At 53.8% G+C, this 14,157-nt stretch overlaps 1 protein-coding gene and 1 long non-coding RNA gene across 5 annotated transcripts in view; one reads left to right on the forward strand and one right to left on the reverse strand.

The window, feature by feature from the left end:
• Positions 1-6,460: 6,460 nt before the first annotated feature.
• The window catches only part of LOC125928888 (uncharacterized), a 14,409-nt gene continuing 6,712 nt past the window's right edge, over positions 6,461-14,157 (forward strand). Inside the window, exons 1-2 of the long non-coding RNA XR_007459766.1 lie at positions 6,461-7,004; positions 8,003-8,190. This is a non-coding gene — a long non-coding RNA (uncharacterized LOC125928888). The remainder of the gene's footprint in view (positions 7,005-8,002; positions 8,191-14,157) is intronic.
• ARRDC5 (arrestin domain containing 5) overlaps positions 10,208-14,157 on the reverse strand; it is a 16,856-nt gene continuing 12,906 nt past the window's right edge. For 2 of the 4 annotated variants that reach the window (XM_049639676.1, XM_049639673.1), the window contains exon 3: positions 10,208-10,782. In XM_049639676.1, coding sequence (XP_049495633.1) covers positions 10,249-10,782 — 534 coding nt within the window. In that variant the 3' untranslated portion in view covers positions 10,208-10,248. The remainder of the gene's footprint in view (positions 10,783-14,157) is intronic. The other 2 variants (XM_049639675.1, XM_049639674.1) reach the window with 2 other exon arrangements.

Below are 14,157 nucleotides of genomic sequence, written 5' to 3' on the forward strand. Positions count from 1 at the left end.
TGATTTCCGCTCAGGTCTTGATCTCGCGGTTCATGAGTTTGAGCCCCATCCGCATCGGGCTTTGCACTGACAGCGCAGATCCTGCTTGGGATTCTCTCTCTCCCTCTCTCTCTCTCTGCCCCTCCCTCCCCTGCTCACGCTTTCTTTCTCTCTCTCAAAATAAATAAACTTAAAAAAAAAAAAAAAACACTTTCACAGCCCTAAGGCACTTTGGGGTCCCTCCCTCCATGAAAAAAATATTGCAAATGACCTTTTACAACTGCACTGGTATTGCATTCATTCTTTTCTCCTGATTTTTTTATTTTTTTTTTTAATTTTTTTTTTTCAACGTTTTTTATTCATTTTTGGTACAGAGAGAGACAGAGCATGAACGGGGGAGGGGCAGAGAGAGAGGGAGACACAGGATCGGAAACAGGCTCCAGGCTCCGAGCCATCAGCCCAGAGCCCGACGCGGGGCTCGAACTCACGGACCGTGAGATCGTGACCTGGCTGAAGTCGGACGCTCAACCGACTGCGCCACCCAGGCGCCCCTCTCCTGATTTTTAAGATAAGTTGAAAAGAACCATTTCCACGGGCCCTTAAAAGTGTCATGGGTCCTGGGTCTCCTGGGTCTGACGAGTAAGTTGGCTCTGGTGCCCAAGGGTAAAAAATAGAGGCGATTGGGCCGCGTTGGAGCTACACAGGCACAGTGGAGCCCAGAGGAGGGCTGGACCCAGGCTGTGGGTGGTCCTGGGAAGCCTCCAGGAGGGTAATGTCTAGGCCGAGTCCCGAGAGAGAGGAATCAGCGTCAGGCAGGTGAAGGCACTGGACAGGTATTCCAGGCACAGGGAACAGAGAGTGTGAAGGTGCAGAGCGAGAGGCTGGAGGGTAGAATGTGGTGGGGGCAGGGTGTCAGCGAAGAGAGACCAAGTCCGACAGTTCGGTCAGGGCCAGGCTGATAGGAGCCCTGAGGACATCGGGGAGCCACAGAAGGTTCTGAAGCATGGTCAGCAAGGGCGGGTGGGAGGGAGCATTGGAAAATGTCTTGGGCCGCCTTATGGATAAAGGAAATCAGGAAGGGGAAAATGAGCTCACCTGCTTGAGGGAAGTCTTACAGAAAAGGTGGAAGTCATAGAAAGGAGGAAAGGGCAATACAGGAGGACATTCCAGGCACCGTGATGAATTGCTCATTCAGGAAGTGTGTATTAAACACCTCTTGTGTGCTTTGCTGAACAGTGGTGAAACAGAAAACGGCCGTCCGGATGAGGTGTACTCCGGGCAACAGGAATACCTGTGCAAAGGTCCTGGGGCAGCACTGGACTGCCGTGTTGGAAGAAGGGCGAAGAGGCCCGCCCAAGTGGCCAGAGCAGAGCAATCCAGGGGGGGAGAGAGGGAGGGGACGAGGCAGGTAGGCTAGGGGAGGACCTGGGCTTACACCCCGGTGGGGTGGGGAGAGGCGGAGGTGGGAGCCCTGGAGGGCTGTGGGCGGAGAAGAGGGGCACCTGACTCAGGTGGGGGCATAGCTGGGGTCTTGAACAAGCAGGAAGCTTTTGGGCAACCACGGCTCCTTCTGGGAGAGGGGGCTGGGAACCAGGAGTAGGGGTTGCTTGGAGCCCTGCTGAGGAAGGGGCTTCATCAAGCAGAAGCTTTTGGCCTTTATCGTTGAAACGGGGGATTGAGAGGAGGGAGGCCCTGTTTAGGTCTCTGGGGAGGGGGGTGGAGTCTTCAAGAGGCAGAGAAAGGCAGGGGTGAGGGCAGGGCAGGCGGGAGCTGATGGCCCATGACCAGGCCTGCAGGGAGGGTGGGGGTAGGTGGGAGAGACCACGGCAGGGAGTGGACAGGCCACGGTTCAGAAGGTGAGGTTGACTCGCGCCTGTGGCGAGGGACCCAGGGAGGCAGAGGCCACCTAGGCCCTCCCCGGGGCTGGGACCAGCAGAGGAACGAGTTTGGGAGGCCGTTGGCGAGTTTAGTTTTGCCTCTTTGAGAGCCCGTGGGTTGCAGATTTATCGAGTAAAATTACAGGATACCCAGTTAAATGTGAATTCCAGATACACAATGAAGAGTTTTTAGCATAAGTATGACCCCAATATCGTAAGGGACCTACTCATGCTAAGAAATGTTAGTTTCGCTGCGCGTCCTGTATTTTTCCTGGGAGCCACACCCCAGCCGCAGCAGACCTGCCTACGTCTTCCCCAGCGACGCCAGTGGCTGGACAGTCTGACCAACTGTGGCCCGATGGCCAGAAGGCAAGGTTTTGTCTCCTTGTGCCGGCTCGCCGCGGGAAACCGGGGGTCTTTTAACATGCAGGCCCTGGCCTGTCCCCGCCCCCCCCCCCCCCCCGCCCTCATGGCGCCAGCTGCCCGCTGTCCCCTGCACGGAGGTACGGGCTTGGGGGGAGGGGAGCAGCTCTGAGACCCACTGTCCCCTGGGCCGGCCCCTCCCGGGCCGGTCAGGTCCCACTGGGCACCGCCAGCCCCAGAATGCCAGGCCAGGGGTCCCAGCAGAAGGAAGGGCTCCGTGTGGCCTCTTTCCACCCAGCTCTGGTGGCCCGTCCAGCTCAGAGCCAGACATCTGAGGCCCCCTGGCCTTTCTGTGAAGTCCTGCAGGCAGAGCGGGCTGACTTCCTCGTCAGAATGTGCCGGAAGGACAGAGGCCTAGGGGCGGTTGACCAGGAACTAGATCCCTCAGGGCCGCAGCCACCCCCTGCTGCCCCTACACTGAGTGGCCTTGTCTGGGGTGGCCAGGCCCAGCAGCTCAGGGCCTGGCCCGCCAAGCGTCAGCTGCCAGGATGTGCCAGTCACGTTGGTGGGGAAAGAACACCCCGTTCTTGGCTCTCCCGGCTGCCCCTTTGTTCACAGGCAGAGGTGGGGGGCTGTTGTCCTGGCAACCGGCCCCTTCCCCCTCGAACAGTCCCTTGAGGTGAGGAGTGGAGGCACCTGGGATCTGGGGGTTCCGGCCAGAGAGGGTCTCCTGTCACCCAGGATGGCAAAAGAACACCCCCCCCCCCCCCCCCCGCCAGCCGGCCCTGCCCGCTCAGGGCTCACGTGTCCTGGACACGGGGGAGGCCAGGTCACCCCCTTGGGATCGGAATGCCGGAGGTGGCAGCAGCAGGGGGGAGGACATTCCCAGCGGGGCAGGCTCCGTGGTGGCAGCTGCTGGGCCCCGCCTGTCCTATGTCCCCTGAGTTGGAGGCGGCAGCTGGTGCAGCGGCTTGGGTTCCTGGGGGGTGGGGGGTGTTCTTTTGGGGGTGGGGGCGAAGGAACGTGAGAAGCACCTCCCCCCGGGGCAGGAAGTGGGGTGGTCCCAGCTGTGTTCTCCCGTTGGCCCACCTGTCCCAGTGGGTACCACAGGCCACCGCACAGGAAGTGTTCCCAACGCCCGCCTGTGTGGTCTCCTGAATCTGGGGCCCAGAGGGGAGGCAGCCGACGGCGGCGGCGGCGGGGAGGGGGCAGGAGCCCCGCCGCCATTGTGCGTCAGAATCTTCCAGAAGCCCCCAGCTGCGGTGACAAAAGTTTCCGGGGGGTGAGTGCTTACTTTGGCTGACGCGTTTATAGACGTAGGCTGTTTGATCCTGCATCTTTGGGAAGGAGGGACGAATGATGAACTCGAGTTTTACAGGTGGGGATACTGCGGCTCAGAGACGGAAGTGACTCAGCCAAGGTCACACAGCATATAAATAGCAGAGCTGGGAATCTCATTAGCATTGACTCTATCAGATACACTACCTCCACAGAGACACCCGACCCTGTAACGCGCACAGGGGTTTTGCCACCTGGGGCAATGCTGCCTTCAGAACTCTCGGGGATTCTGCCTCCACTTGGGGTGTCTGGAGACATTTGGAGTTGTTCCTACTCGGGGTGCTCCCGGCGTGGAGGGGGTGGGGCCAGGGATGCCGCCCAGCCCCCACAGTCCCCAGGGAAGCCCCCACAGAGAGTGATCCAGCCCCACATGTCAAGTTGTGCCACGGTGAGCGATGACAGTTCACATTTAAAAGCCGTCATGGGGCGCCTGGGTGGCGCAGTCGGTTAAGCGTCCGACTTCAGCCAGGTCACGATCTCGCGGTCCGTGAGTTCGAGCCCCGCGTCGGGCTCTGGGCTGACGGCTCGGAGCCTGGAGCCTGTTTCCGATTCTGTGTCTCCCTCTCTCTCTGCCCCTCCCCTGTTCATGCTCTGTCTCTCTCTGTCCCAAAAATAAATAAAAAACGTTGAAAAAAAAAATTTTTTAAAATAAAAAAATAAAAAAAAATAAAAGCCGTCATGGCGAGCATCAGTAGTCACATTATTTTAAGTGTAATCATTCCTTACAGATTGTACAGATGAGAAAGCCCACGTCCGGAGAGCCTGTGGCTCAGACTCCCAGCCCTGCTCGGGCACCGCCGTTCCTGGCTGCTTCCATGATGCCCTGTAAGCTTTACGGGAAAGGGCGCTGGTGCCCAGGGGAGATGTAAATGAGGACTCACACCCGCAGCCCCCAGGACGGGCTCAGACCACCCTGGGCCATCTCGGCTTGGCCACTCACTGATGCTGAGGGCCGCTGGCCGGCCGGTCACCTGCCTCAGCTCTGCATCTCTGAGATGCGTCCCTTCCTCCTTAGCCGACGCGCTGCTGAGCGGTGGTTAGGGGATCTCATCCTGGTTTTGTGAGCCTGGGCGCCCCCCGCCCTTCTCTGAGCCTCTGCTGCCTGGTCTGTGAAATGGGGGCAGTGATGACCCTTGATGGCTGTTGTCCTGATTCACAGATGATGGAGAGGATTCAGTCCACAGCTCGGCTTGGTGCCTGGGGCACAGTGAGGACCATGTAAAGCTTGGGTATTATAGGGGCGCCTGGGGGGTTCAGTGGGTTGGGCGTCCAACTTCGGCTCAGGTCGTGATCTCAAAGTTCATGGGTTTGAGCCCCGCGTCAGGATCTGTGCTGATAGCTTGGAGCCTGCTTCGGATTCTGTGTCTCCCTCGCTCTCTGCCCCTCCCCTGCTCATTCTCTGTCTCTCTCTGTCTCAAAAATAAACACTAAAAAAAAAAAAAAAAAAGACTTGAGTATTATTATTTAAAAATTTTAACGTTTATTTTATTTTTGAGAGAGAGAGACAAAGTGTGAGCGGGGGCAAGGCAGAGAGAGAGGGAGACACAGAATCCGAAGCAGGCTCCAGGCTCTGAGCTGTCAGCACAGAGCCCGATGCGGGGCTTGAACCCATGGAGCGTGAGATCGGGACCCAAGCTGAAGTCAGACGTTTAACCCACTGAGCCACCCAGGTGTCCCATGATTTTTAAGTGGGCTTCATGCCCCGTGCAAAACCCAGCACGGGGATTGAACTCACAAGCCCAAGATCAAGACCTGAGCTGAGATCAAAAGTTGGACCCTCAACTGACTGAGCCACCCAGGTGCCCCTTGGGCATTGTTATTATTACAAAAAATTCAATGGTAGTAAAATACATACAACATAAAATTTACTGTAATTTATCCTAGCCATTTTAAGTGCACAGCTCGTGCACAGCTCAGTGGCATTAAGTGTATTCACACTATTGTGCAACCACCCCCCACCATATGTCCCCAGAACTTTCTCATCTCCCCAAACTGAGACTCTGTCCCCATGAAACACTGACTCCCCGCCCCCTGCCCCACCCCTGGCTCCCACCGTCTACTCTCTGTCTCTGTGGACTGGGCTCCTCTAGGGACCCCCGTGAGTGGGATCAGGCAGGATTTGTCCTTTTTTGAAATTTAAAAAAAAAATTTATCTTTGAGAGAGAGAGAGAGAGAACGCGTATGCAAGTGAGAGAGGGACAGAGAGAGAGAATCCCAAACAGGCTCTGTGCCTTTATCACAGAGTCCGGCTCGGGGCTCGAACTCACAAACCTCGAGATCATGCCCGGAGCTGAAATCAAGAGTCGGACGCTTAACTGACTGAGCCACCCAGGCGCCCCAGGACTTGTCCTTTTTGATTGACCTACTTCACCTAGCATGACGTTCTCCGTGTTTATTGATGGTGCATCATGTATCAGGATTTCCTCTCTTTAAGGCTGAGTAATATTCCATTGTATGAATGGACCACACCTGTTTATCAGTTCATCCATCGGTGGACCCCCCAGCTGCTGTACCAGGGTGTGATCATGGAAAGAGGAAGAGTCTAGAAGGATATTCAAGGTGGACCCAATGGGATTGGTCAAGCGATTGGTTGAGGAATGTGTTGTTTTTTTTTAATTTTTTTTAATGTTTATTTATTTTTGAGACAGAGAGAGACAGAGCATGAATGGGGGAGGGGCAGAGAGAGAGGGAGACACAGAATCGGAAGCAGGCTCCAGGCTCTGAGCCATCAGCCCAGAGCCCGACGCGGGGCTCGAACTCACGGACCGCGAGATCGCGACCTGAGCTGAAGTCGGATGCTCAACCGACTGAGCCACCCAGGCGCCCCTCCATAATGTTTTGACCCTCCTTTATTTAAAAAAAAAAATTTTTTTATGTTTATTTTTGAGAGAGAGAGAGAACATGAGCAGTGAGGGGTCAGAGAGAGAGGGAGACACAGAATCGGAAGCAGGCTCCAGGCTCGGAGCTGTCAGCACAGAGCCCGACGCGGGGCTCGAACTCACGAACTGCGAGATCATCACCTGAGCCGAAATCGGATGCTTAACCGACTGAGCCCCCCAGGCACCCCGACACTCCTTTGCAAAGGTGGAGCCTAATTCTCTTCCCTGTGAGTGTGGGCTGGACCGAGTGAGGTGTTTCTTACAAACAAAATATGGCAGAACCGATTGTGTCCAACACTCTGAGACTCGGTCACAAAAGTCACCGTGGCCTCCCTGCTCTCTCAGATCACTCGCTCTGGAGGAAGCCAGCTGCCGTGTTTCAAGAACACCCAAGGAGCCCAGGTGGCGAGGAACTGAAGCCTCCAGCCAAGAGCCATGTGGGCGGGGCTTCTCCAGTCATCACAATTCCGTGTTGAGAGGCTCTCTCTCTGCCTGCCGTGTGGACAATGGACGAAACGGCAGAGGTGAACGTACGCCCCCTTGGGAAGCAGCCACTGCAGTCATCCACGTAAGCACTGATGGTGGCCTGGATTCGGGTGGTGGCAGGGGAGATGGAGAGAAGTGGACAGGTTAACAGAGCTGCTGAGGAAGTAAAACAAACAGAATTTGGGAGAATAAGCGACTCAGGTAACTTCACTGTCGTGGGAGCTGAGGAGTGAACCGGTGGTGCAGGGTGGGGAGAAGGTGACGTGACCGGTTTGGCTGTGGCCACATTGAGTCCATGCCCCCCAAATGTCCAAAGGCCTCCATAATAAATATAGCTACTCGTATGATAAGAGTAGACTAGGGGCGCCTGGGCGGCTCAGTCGGTGGAGAGGCCGACCTCGGCTCAGGTCACGATCTCACGGGTTTGTGAGTTTGAGCCCTGCATCAGGCTCTGTGCTGACACAGCGCGGAGCCTGCCTCTGATTCTCTGTCCCCACCCCCCCCTGGACCTCCCCTGCTTGTGCTCTCTCTCTCTCTCAAAAACTGAACATTACAAAAATAATCAGAGTAGCAGACGCGGAGAAATCCTAGGGTACACCAGTAGCTGGAATAAGCAAATTTCAACTTGTTATGTACTTATTGTTACTTGTTGTTTATTCAATAAAGTTTTATTCCTTGCGTTTGCACCAATCAAGCGCGAATCAAGTGTCCTGGGGCAGCTCCCCTCCAAACACTCCTCTGCAAGCAGCTGGCAAAAGGGGAGAGAGAGAGCAAGGTTCCTATGGCAAGTTTGTAGCGTGGATCTGGCCCTGAAGTGACTTCCGTCGCTTAACCAGATCAGTCACAGGGCCATTGGCCATGATCATCTTACCTCCCATTGGCCAGGCCAATCACGTGGCCACACCTAACTGCAAGGGATACTGGGAAATGTAGTCCAGCCATGTGCCCAGGAGGAAGTAGGAAACCCTGATGGAAAATGAGCCAGTCCTTGCCAGGGTCTTATTATTGTCCCCATCATTTCTGTTATTATTTGCACTTATCGTCTGCAGAAATGACCCTTGACGGTCACCCATATTTCAGGACCCGAGGAGGGTGAGAGGTGCTGACTGGTATGTCTGGAAGGCTTCCTGAAAGAGGAGGTATGGATGATGTGGCTTTGAAGAAGACAGAAGCCAAAGATCTGAGAAGTGGGAGAAGAGTAAGAATCTGGCGTGACATCAGGGAAGTCGTTCCTTCGTTCCTGGCCGCGCGGAGCCTGGTGGGCCAGGGTGAGTGCCAAGGGGACCCAATGGACCGAAGTGCCTGATTTGTGTTCAGAGTCTCCTGGTTGCTTGAGGAAGCAGATTGCCAGATAAGATACAGGACACCCAGTTAAACCGGAATATCAGATAAACAACGCATGATTTTTTTTAAGCCTAAGTATATCCCAAATACGGCAAGGGGACGTACTTATGCTAAAATATTACTGTCCTTCTGGAATTCAAATTTAACGAGGCATCCTGGACTCTTATTTGCAGGGAGGACAGAATGTAGGGGAGGTCAGGTGCTGGTGACTGATGGTCATGGATGTGACATGGGCCCGATGTGCAGGCCGTATGCCCGGAGGACTTTGACGTCTGCCCTGAGAGGGGTAGCCCCGGGAGGCTGTGAGTGTAGGAGGGACAGGCCCTGACTTGGGTAAGGGGCCCTCAGACCCAACCCCGGGGCTTGGCAGCCACCTGCCCCCATGGATTTCCCCGGCCTAGGGCCTTTCCCCTTCAGCAGGGCTGACATCTGGGGCCAGATCATTCTTTTTTTTTTTTTTTTTAAGTTTTAATTTAAATTTCACTTAGTTAACATACAGTGTGATATGAGTTTCAGGTGCACAGGATAGTGATTCCACACTACATCACCCAGTGCTCATCACGACAAGTGCACTCCTTCGTCCCCATCACCTATCTCACCCATCCCCCCACCCCTACCCCCTGGTAAACAGCAGTTTGTTCTCTGTAGTTAAGAGTCTGTTGGGGCGCCTGGGTGGCGCAGTCGGTTAAGCGTCCTTCAGCTAGGTCACGATCTCACGGTCCGTGAGTTCGAGCCCCGCGTCGGGCTCTGGGCTGATGGCTCGGAGCCTGGAGCCTGTTTCCGATTCTGTGTCTCCCTCTCTCTCTGCCCCTCCCCAGTTCATGCTCTGTCTCTCTCTGTCCCAAAAATAAATAAAAAACGTTGAAAAAAAAAAAATTTAAAAAAAAATTTTTAAAAATTAAAAAAAAAAAAAAAAAAAGAGTCTGTTGGGGATGAACGAGCCGCATTCCTGACCCCCGCCCACTCAACGGGGGCGTAGTCATGACAACCGCAAATGCCCCCAGACCTCGCCCAGTGTCCCCTGGGGGCAGAGCCAGGCTGGGTGAGACTCACTGGGTTAGGGGATTCCATGGACCTCCAGGAGACTCTGCATCCCATAATCATCTGACCTACTGAGGTCCTGGGATACCGCACACATTTATATACACGCATCAAGGGGCACCTGGGTGGCCCAGTCGGTTAAGTGTCCAACGCTTGGTTTCAGCCCAGGTCATGATCTCGTGGTTCGTGGGTTCGAGCCCCGCATTGGGCTCTGTGCTGACGGTGAGGAGCGTGCTTGGGACTCTGTCTCCCTCTCTCTCTGCTCCTCCCCTGCTCTCTCTCTCTCTTTCTCTGTCAATAAATAAATAAATTAATAAGTAAACATTTAAATACACACAACAAGCGGGAGGGAGAGAGGAGGTAACTCACAAACACTGGAGGGGTCACCCTGATTTGCACCGCCTGACCCATCGGGGATTTGTTCTGGTGTCCAATTTTATGCCCAAATGATGAACGCAAGGTTTCTCCCCCTTGGCACTGTGGACCGTTGGGGCTGGGTCATCCTCGGGGGTGAGGCCATCCTGGGCATTGCAGGACAGTGAGCCACATCTCTGGCCCCCACTCCCCCCCGCCATGCTCGGAGTAGCCCCTGTTCCCCTCCGTGGGGCAGCCCTTACGACTGCACGTCGCCGGTATGCCCAGAGGGCTGAACCACCCCGGCCGCGGACCCCAGGTCTAGGCACTGTAAGAGCCCAGCAAGGAAATGGGTCTGGAGCACCAACCGGGGCGGGGACGACTGCCAGGTCTTGTCCCTTCCCCTGGTCTTCTCCTGGCCATCGGGAGAAAGCGATACCTAAGTGGCTGCGGTGTGAGAAGGAGGTTCAGGCATGTCCCCCGTCCCCCCCCATCCACCGTGACTCATCTGAAGCCTGTCTTACTAGACAAAGAAAGGGCTGCTCATACCGTCCAATAAAACTTTTAATATTTAGAAGTTTGGGCGCTTAATTCTGGCACTCCTGGCTCACGGGTAACGCTGCCCCCTCCAGCGGCTGGGAGCCGGCGGTATCCACGGGCGCGCCGGTGACGATGATGGGAACCTTGGCCTTCACACAGGTCAGGGACCACGGCAGATGGACCGTGCTGACCAGCTCGTAGCGGGTGCTCATGATCTCGCCGTCCCGGGTGCTGCTGCTCACGGACAGCACCTGCGGGAGGTTGAGGGTGCTGACGATCTTGGTGGCGTCGAAGGGCGCGATCTGGGTGTTGGCCTCCTGCCGGAGCAGCTCGCTGCTGTCCTCCCGCCACCGCCGCTCCGCCTTGGGGGTGAAGCCCTCGTAGCGCACGTGGGCGTAGAGGGCGAAGACGACCGTCTTGATGCTCTTGCCGCTGTGGTTGCTGATCTCCGTGGTGAAGACAATTCCCTCCCCCGGTGCGAAGGTGTTCTTTTCCATCTGGATCTGAAGGCAGATGGTACCCTGCATGCAGCAATTGTACGAGACTTTCTTCTCGGCCTCCACGAACAGAGGGCTCTGCAACTGGGGAGGATGGGCAACCGTGAGGGGTCACGGCCACGGGACCCCCTCGCCTGCCTAACGTTCCTCCACCATGGCTCCTGCAAGCCTGGAGCCGCTGAGTAGGATCTGGAGCCTTGGGGATTTAGCGGCCAAAAGCCCGGCACGGCCTCCCAGCTTCCTTTACTCAATTCCCTTTGCCTTTCTGACTATCAGTTTCCTCCTCTGCAAAAGAAGCCTTTGAAATCCACAAGACCCTCCATTGCTCACTTGCTGTGTGACCCTGAGTAAGTGGCTTGACTTCTCTGGACCTTGGATTCTTTCTTTCTTCCTTCCTTCCTTCCTTCTTTTTTAATGTTTATTTATTTTTGAGAGGGAGAGAAGACAGAGCGTGAGCAGGGGAGGAGCAGAGAGAGAGGGAGACACAGAATCGGAAGCAGGCTCCAGGTTCCGAGCTGTCAGCCCAGAGCCCGACGCGGGGCTCGAACCCATGAACTGTGAGAGCATGAAGTCGGACACTTAACCGACTGAGCCACCCAAGAGCCCCACTTTGTTTCTTCTTTTAATGTTTACTTATTTTTGAGAGAGAGAGAGAGAGAGAGAGAGCACGCACATGTGAGCAGGGGAGGGGCAGACAGAGAGGGGGACAGAGGATCCCAAGCAGTCTCCGTGCTGACCGCAGAGAGCCCGATGGGGGGCTCGAAGTCACAAACCGTGAGATCATGGCCTGAGCTGAGGCAGGTGCTCAACCACCTGAGCCACCCAGTCGCCCCTGGTCATTGGATTTCTAGAAGACAGGAGATGTCTTGCCAGAGACCTAGGGTTTACCCAGGTAGTTCAGACTTTAGGAGAAAATATTCCGGGCTCTGAATTACGAAAAGAAAACTGTAGAGTTGAAGTTATGTAACGTGTTTCAATAAGCCATTCTATCAACTTAGCTGCTGGGTTGCAGATAAAGTCACACATTATATTTACCGAGTGGCTTGGGTGACGTTTTACTTTTTATTTGTGAACAATATTCTAAAGGATTCAACGTGATGTGCGGTGGGCTTAGAATAATCGCTCTCCACTTTTGCTGGCTTCCGGTATCTTCTTGCAGAGGAACTTGATACTTTTACAAGTGTGTGTGTGTGTGTGTGTGTGTGTGTGTGTGTGTGTGTTCCCCTTCAGCATACCAAAAAGAGAGAGAGGAAAAAAATCGTGCAAAAAAACCTTGCAAACGCCCCTCCGACTCCCCATTAGTGACATCGAGTTGGTCGCTTGAAGCTGGCTCTGATGGGAGTATTTTCACCAGGGAAGTTGGTAAACATTACACATCAGGGCTGCCCCCGCCCCCAGAGCCTAGCACCCCGCTGCCGCGTTCCCACAACCTGCTTCATCAGCGTTTACAAATTCTCCTGATTTGTTCCAGATCGCTGCTCATTTAAGGAATAAAATATCAGGGGGCACTTGGGTGGCTCAGTCAGTTGAGCACCTGACCCTTGATTTCGGCTCAGCTCACGATTTCACGGTTTGTGGGTTCGTGCCCCGTGTTGGGCTCCATGCTGAGTGTGGGGCCTGCTTGGAACTCTCTCTCTCTCTCTCTCTCTCTCTCTCTCTCTCTCTCTCCTGCTTGAGTACACACTCTTTCTCTCTCAAAATAAATTAACAAACTTAAAAAAAATTTTTTTTAACGTTTATTTATGTTTGAGACAGGGAGAGATAGAGCATGAACGGGGGAGGGGCAGAGAGAGGGAGACACAGAATCGGAAACAGGCTCCAGGGTCTGAGCTGTCAGCACAGAGCCTGACGCGGGGCTCGAACTCACGGACCGCGAGATCATGACCTGAGCCGAAGTCGGCCGCTTAACCGACTGAGCCCCCCAAGCGCCCCTAAATTAACAAACTTAAACAATAAAAAATTTAAAAATATATCAGTGTCGCACAACTATGTGAATGTATTTGATACCAATGGTTAAGTGGTAAATTTTATGTATATTTTACCACGATTTAAAACAAAAAAAATAGGGGTGCCTGGGTGGCTCCGTCGGTTAAGTGTCTGACTCTTGATTTTGGCTTGGGTCCTGATCTCATGGTTCCTGAGTTCGGGCCCCGCATCGGGCTCCACACTGACAGTGTCTCTCTCAAGGTAAACAAATAAACTCCAATAAATAAAATAACAAATAAAACCAAGTTTAGTTGAGGCCCCCATGGGCCCCTCTCCAATGCTGTCCTCCCACCCCTGGCCCTCTTCATCCTGAAATGGGGGGTTTATCATATCAGCGGATATTTACTTATTTATTTATCTTAATTTTTAAAAACATTTATTCATTTTTGAGAGAGAGAGAAACAGTGTGAATGGGGGAAGGGCAGAGAGAAAAAGCGCTGAAGTCAGGCGCTTAACCGACCAAGCTACCCAGGCGTCCCATATCTGCAGATTAAAAAAAAAAAACTCAGACACAGAACACCCCACAAAGCAAATATGCAACTGTGAATTAATATCAAGTCAACTCGCCTGTAACCTCCCTCCAAGAAGAAGAAGGAATTTGCTAGTTTTCCCCCAAAGTCCCTCACACTTGCCCAGGTGGCAACCCCACCTGCCAAGGGCAACATCCTGAATTTCACAGTGATCAATTTGTTGTACCTACACATTTGTTCTCCTACGACATACACGGAGGGACCTACACCAGATTATTGTCTCAGAAAAAAGTGTGTAAAGAATCACATAGCGGGGGGCGCCTGGGTGGCTCAGTCGGTTAAGCGGCCAAGTTCAGCTCAGGTCGTGATCTCGCGGTCTGTGAGTTCGAGCCCTGCGTCGGGGTCTGTGCTGACAGCTCAGAGCCTGGAGCCTGCTTCAGATCCTGTGTCTCCCTCTCTCTCTGACCCTCCCCCGTTCATGCTCTGTCTCTCTCTGTCTCAAAAATAAATAAATGTTTAAAAAAAAAAAAAGAATCACATAGCGGGGCGCCTGGGCAGTTCAACCGGTTAAGTGCCCAGCTCTTGGTTTCAGCCCAGGTCATGATTTCACAGTTCATGAGTTCAAGACCCGCACTGGGCTCTGCGCTGAGAGCACACAGCCTGCTTGGGATTCTCTCCCTCCCTCTCCCCTGCGTTCTCTCTTTCCCTCTCTCTCTCTCTCTCTCTCTCTCTCTCTCTGTCTCAAAAATAAATAAATAAACTTAAAAAATATTTTTTTAGAAAGAATAATGTAACAAGCACAAATGTGTCTTCTAACCAGTGGAAGAAAGGAAATGTTACTGATTTGACTGAAATCGGGTGACTTCTGGGTGCTTTGCCCCATTTTCCCCTCTCCTTCTTTTCCGGACTGGCATCTGTCATTCTCATATGAAGTTTTCTTTTCTTTTCTTTTTTTCCTTCTCTTCTCTTCTCTTCTCTTCTCTTCTCTTCTCTTCTCTTCTCT

Source organism: Panthera uncia, chromosome A2 (assembly GCF_023721935.1).
Source record: "Panthera uncia isolate 11264 chromosome A2, Puncia_PCG_1.0, whole genome shotgun sequence".
NCBI lineage: Eukaryota > Metazoa > Chordata > Mammalia > Carnivora > Felidae > Panthera > Panthera uncia.